This window comes from Phodopus roborovskii, unplaced genomic scaffold, assembly GCF_943737965.1.
Source record: "Phodopus roborovskii unplaced genomic scaffold, PHOROB, whole genome shotgun sequence".
NCBI classification, from domain to species: Eukaryota; Metazoa; Chordata; class Mammalia; order Rodentia; family Cricetidae; genus Phodopus; species Phodopus roborovskii.
The window spans coordinates 2241501-2247500 of record NW_026126588.1 but is presented as its reverse complement, the minus strand read 5'-3'; the positions used below and the strand labels follow the sequence as shown (position 1 = coordinate 2247500).

Sequence of the window (6000 nt, the reverse complement as noted above, 5' to 3'; positions counted from 1 at the left end):
TTCTGAGTCCTATGCTAAATGATCTACTCGCACCTGCTAGATCCCTGCAGCCTCGGGAACTCTCTAGTCGCTGGGTAGGAAGGTTACAGAGCAAGGGGCCGACAGGGCGATTGAGGGGTCGGGTGAGACTCAGGGAGAACAGGGGAGACGGAAGGGAGAAGCTCGTGTCTCAGGCACTGCGGTTGGGGCAGACTACCAAACACCTTCAAAGCCACCTGACCTGGCAGTGCTGTGCTCAAGAGCCCAGGGGTCTGTGATTGCCTCAGGCTGTCTGTGGTCTTGGTGGTGGGAATTGGGGAGGTCTGGGCCAAACACTTTTTCTGAGCCTGTAGAACAGAGAACCAAGAAAAATGTTAATTTTACCGTTGTAAGTATAAATAGATTACTTATTATTTTTCTGATTTATTTAATGTGTAAGAGTGTTTTGCTAAGGGTGGAGAGATGGCTCAGCGGTTAAGAGCACTGGCTGTTCTTCCAGAGGACCTGGGTTCAATTCCCAGCATCCACATGGCAGCTCACAACTGTCTCTAACTCTAGTTCCAGGGGACCTGGCATCTTCATAAAGACATACATGCAGGCAAAACATCAATGCACATAAATAAAAAGAAATTTTAAAAAAAGTGTTTTGCCAGGCATCGGTGGCGCACGCCTTTAGGCTGGCTTGGAATTCACAGAGATCTGTCTGCCTCTGCCTAGGGAGCGAGATTAAAAGCATGTACTACCACACCTGGCCACTTTTTTTTTAAACAATAAAATGAAGTAGCCAGTATTTTAAAGAACTAAATCGATGTACTAACCCACTTTAAGCTTCCTGATGACACCCTGCCCTCACAAGCCACTGCACAAGCCGGAGGACACTTGCTTCATCTCAGTCTATAATGGACAATGTTGCTTTATCTCATGGGCAGTGAGTGAATGATCTTTCTTTTCTTCCTTCCTTCCTCCCTCCCTCCCTTCCTTTTTTTGAGGAGACAGGGTTTGTCTGTGTAGCCTTGATTGTCCTGAAACTTATTCTGTAGACTGGGCTGGCCTCGAACTCAGAGATCCACCTGCCTCTGCCTCCCAAGTATTGCACTTGGCTGGGAACTATCATTTATTTATTTATTTATTTAAATTTTTGTGACAGAGTTTCTCTGTGTAACCCCGGCTGTCCTGGAACTGGATCCGTACACGGGTCCCAAACTCAGAGATGTAACTGCCCCTGCCTCTGAGTGCCGACTAAAGGCATGGGCCCCCATGCCCAGCCCAGGACATGATTCTTATTACCAGCTGCTGTGGGTCTGTATGCAGTCCAAACACAGGTCTGACCCAATGCCTTGACAACATACACTTTCTCTTCTGTGTAGAGTGTGCAGTGTGTGTATGTATGTATGTATGTCTGTGTAGAGTGTGCAGTGTATGTATGTATGTCTGTGTACAGTGTGGTGTATGTATGCATGTCTGTGTAGAGTGTGCAGTGTGTGTATGTATGTATATCTGTGTAGAGTGTGCAGTGTATGTATGTATGTCTTTGTAGAGTGTGCACTGTGTGTATGTATGTATATCTGTGTAGAGTGTGCAGTGTGTGTATGTATGTATATCTGTGTAGAGTGTGCAGTGTATGTATGTATGTATGTCTGTATAGAGTGTGCAGTGTATGTATGTATGTCTGTGTAGAGTATGCAGTGTGTGTATGTATGTATGTATGTCTGTGTAGAGTGTGCAGTGTATTATGTATGTATGTATGTATGTATGTGTAGAGTGTGCAGTGTATTATGTATGTATGTATGTGTAGAGTGTGCAGTTATGTATGTATGTATGTATGTATGTATGTATGTGTAGAGTGTGCAGTGTGTGTATGTATGTATATCTGTGTAGAGTGTGCAGTTATGTATGTATGTCTGTGTAGAGTGTGCAGTGTATGTATGTATGTCTGTGTAGAGTATGCAGTGTGTGTATGTATGTATGTATGTCTGTGTAGAGTGTGCAGTGTATTATGTATGTATGTATGTATGTATGTGTAGAGTGTGCAGTGTATTATGTATGTATGTATGTATGTGTAGAGTGTGCAGTGTATGTATGTATGTATGTATGTATGTATGTATGTATGTATATATGTCTGTGTAGAGTGTGCAGTGTGCTTATGCTGCCTTCTGGTGACTTCTCTACTTTATACGATGCTAACTTCAGGTGACAAGAAACTAGGAACTATATATAGATTCAACTTAACATTAGCCTGATAAAGCAGAATAACAAAAATTAACCTAATGTGTGTTTTTTATTTCTTTTTTTGTTTTTCCAGATAAGGTTTCTCTGTGTAGCTCTGCCTGACCTGGAACTAGTTCTGTAGAGCAGGCTGGCCTCGAACTCACAGAGATCCGGCTGCCTCTGCCTCCTGAGTGCTGGGATTAAAGGCATGTGACACAACACCTAGTTTTTAATTTATTTTTATTTTATGTGAACTGGTGTTTTACTTGTATGTATGTCTGTGTAAAGGTGTTAGACCCACTGAAACTGGAATTACAGGCAGTTGTGAATTGAACCCAGGTCCTCCAGAATAACAGCCAGTTATTATCTCTGCAGCCCCATGGCTATTTCTGATTATTTTTTAGCTTATGTACATATGCACACACACACACATACACACACACACTCTTGTGCATTTACACACACACACACACACACACACACCAGTGCACTCCATGTGAGTGTAAGTGCCTGTAGAGGCATTAAGTACTCTGGAGCTGGAGTTACAGGAGGGCCTGAGCCGCCTGATGTGGGCGCAGTAGCTGCCACCCCAGGTCAGTCTGCCCAGCTTCAGCCCTTCTTCCAGCCTCTGTGGTGAACCTCATCTTACTTCTCGTTACCATTTTACTACATTCTGTTCCATCTGTTTGTTTGACAGCCAGGAGATATTCCAGATCAGGTCTAATAAATATGGTAGGAGATAAATTTGGTGAATGCCATGTTTTAAAAATAAAAACAAAGGCCAGCCTGATCTACAGAGTGAGTTCCAGGACAGGCTCCAAAGCTACAGAGGAACCCTGTCTCGAAAAACCAAAAATAAATAAATACAAAATAAAAACAAAGTTTGCTCTAAGCTAGAGGATGACTTTCATCTACTACGCATGACCAGGAAATACTCGTGCAACCCCAAGTCTCGTTGGGCCCGGGCACTGCCGTAAGAACGCCTGAGCATTCTGTTCTCTTTATATCTCCCTTTTAAGATTTTTTTGAGATTAAAATATGACTGCATCATTTTCCTTCCCTCTCCCCCCGCCCCTCTCCTGCTACTATGCCTGTCACTGTCATACCTCCCAGCCACAACGGGCCCTCTTATACTCTCAAACTCTCCCTTCTGTAATTTGCCTTGGTCATAGTATCCTTTTTCCCCCTCTCTGTAGCTCTGGCTGTCCAGGCGGTCACTGTGTAGAGCAGGCTGGCCTCAAACTCACTGAGATCCGCCTGCCTCCGCCTCCCCAGTGCTGGGACCAAAGGCGTGCACTGCCCCCACTGCCTGGTCATGGTCACAGTTTTATCACAGCAACAGAGAGTGACTAATCTGTTCAAGTGGCAGCAGCTCCAGATTAAAGCTGTGGTGGTTTGAAAGAGACTGTCCCTCGAAGGCTCATAGATCTGGGTACCCGGACACCAGGGAGCACCATTAATTAGTGATCAGGAAGTGGGGTCTTATTGGCATCATTGAGGGTGGTCTCTGAGGTTTCGAGAAACCATTCCGCAGGGTGTGGTGGCACGAGGCTTTAATCCCAGCAGAGGCAGGTAGATTTCTGAGTTTGAGGCCAGCATGTCTACAGAACGGAGTTCCAGTGCAGCCAGGGCTATGTAGAGAGATCCTGACTTGAGAACCAAAAACTAGACCTATTTACTTATACTGTATATGTATGTGACTATGTGGTATACAAATGCCTGTGTGGTCATGCAGATGCATGATGGGTAAGCCTGTGCACATACTCACAGACCAGAAGAGGGTGCCAGGTGTCTTTCTTATTATTCTGCCTGTTGCCACAAGGCTGGAGTTTTCTAGGCTACAAGGGAGCAATCCTCCAGTCTCCGCCCACTTTCAGTCACAGCCTGTGATGGACACTAGACTTGTTACTTGGGCACTAAGATCCCAGATTCCAGTCTTCAGTTTTGTACAGCAAGTACTCTTAACTACTGAGCCATCTCTCCACTCCCTTCTGTTTTCTTCAGAAAGGGTTTTATTGTATAGCCTAGGCTGGCCTTGAACTCATAGCAGACCTCTTCCTCAGTCTCCCAAGTGCTGGGGTTATAGCCATGAGCTATTACACCTGCCTCTCAGTCTATCGCAACAAGGCTCTGCACTGGGCAGCTTCCCAGGTCTAACCCATCGCAGGCTCTCGGTTCCCCCTTCCGACTTCTCACAGGTGCTCTCCCTCTGCTGTGCATTCTGTGTCTGGGTCCTTACGGCTAAGCTTACCATTTCCTGGTCCTCACGCTGGCTGTCACTGTCCTCACGCTGGTTGTCACTGTCCTCGGTGCTGGCTGTCACTGTCCTCGGCGCTGACTATCACTGTGCTGAGATGCTGCAGCACTCACCTTCTAGGTTTCCTTCTTCCTGCACAGTGTCCTGGCTCTGTCTCAGCCACTTTACCCGCACAGTGTCCTGGCTCTGTCTCAGCCACTTTACCCGCACAGTCTCCTGGCTCCATCTCAGCCACTTTCTCGGCCTTGCTTACAATTTCTACCCGCTTATTCCTTTAGAATAAAAACTCCCTGTTTCCGTCACTGCCAGGATCTGTGTCATCCTTATTCCTCCACCGTGGCAGACGATCAAGTTCTAACTTCATCGTTTCAATCCATGTACTTCCCACCATGTCCACCACCAGGGGGCTACATGAGTCTTCACTATTTCACGGTTAGGTTAACACAATGGCTATTTTTTGTTTGTTTTTTGAGACAGTTTGTCCCACAGTCAATGGTGGCTTCATATATGGCTGACTGAGGCTAACCTTGAACTCCTGATCTGTCGTCTGCCTTTCAACTCCCAAGTGCCTGGACCACATACAGGTATGTATGCATGCCTGGCCTACGACACTGGCTTTCTTGTTTATTTCAGACGGGATCTCACTCTGTAGCCCTGGCTGTCCTGGAACTCACTATGTAGAACATGCTGGCCTCAACCTCACCAATATCTTCTTGCCACAGTCCCCAGAGTGCTGGGATCAAAGGCACGCACCACCACGCCCAACGACACAGGCTCTTTTGGTTTTGCTTTGTTTTGTTTTTGGGATAGGCTTTCATTGTGTAGACCAGGCTGGCCTTGAACTCCCAGAGACCTGCCTGCCTCGGCCGCCGTGCTGAGATTAAAGGCACACACTTGGCACAACATGGCTCTTACCATGACCTCTAAGACCCATAGAATATGCACCCACACACTTTCCCACCAAACATCTTCCTCCTTCTCTCAAGATATACACCATCTTCTCTCTCAAGATTTTCATTCCTCCTTTCTGGAACATTCTCACCTAGACCTTCTGTCTTGTAGCTCCTTCCTTCCTTTAGCAGTTCACAGATGAGCAGCCAGCAAGATGGCTTAGCAAGTAAGGCTTCTGCTGCCAGCCAAGCCTGACAACCTGAGTGTGACCCCTGGGAGGAGGAACCAGTTCCTGCAAGCTGCCCTCTGACCCACACACTCACACTTGCCACGTGTGGCTACACACACGCAAAACTTAAGTAACAATGAAAGGTCCCAGATCAGCCAGCACCATCTCGTGCTGTACAAACCTGACGACACATGTTTTTGAAACAGTGTATGTGAACACTGGCTTCTCTGGGTTCCTGGAACAGGGTTTTCAGCCAGGGACTGCGGTGTGGCAATACTCAGTGCTGAGTGAATACTCAAAGAAAACACCACCTCACAGACGGGGCCACACCCTGAGTGGTCGGTACAAACGTAAGGAGAAACGTAAGAGATCAGAGAGGAAGCCAAAGAGCCTTTGAACTTCTAGGCCTTTGGATGGGAGCCTGAAGGAGGGAGGG

The 6000-nt window shown here is 46.6% G+C and overlaps 1 protein-coding gene across 4 annotated transcripts in view; it reads right to left on the bottom strand.

Moving 5' to 3' along the window:
- Bicral (BICRA like chromatin remodeling complex associated protein) overlaps positions 1 to 6000 on the bottom strand; it is an 83226-nt gene that overhangs the window by 14658 nt on the left and 62568 nt on the right. For all 4 annotated transcript variants that reach the window (XM_051204601.1, XM_051204603.1, XM_051204602.1 and 1 more), the window contains one exon: positions 221 to 326. In XM_051204601.1, the coding sequence (XP_051060558.1) occupies positions 221 to 326 (106 nt within the window). The remainder of the gene's footprint in view (positions 1 to 220; positions 327 to 6000) is intronic.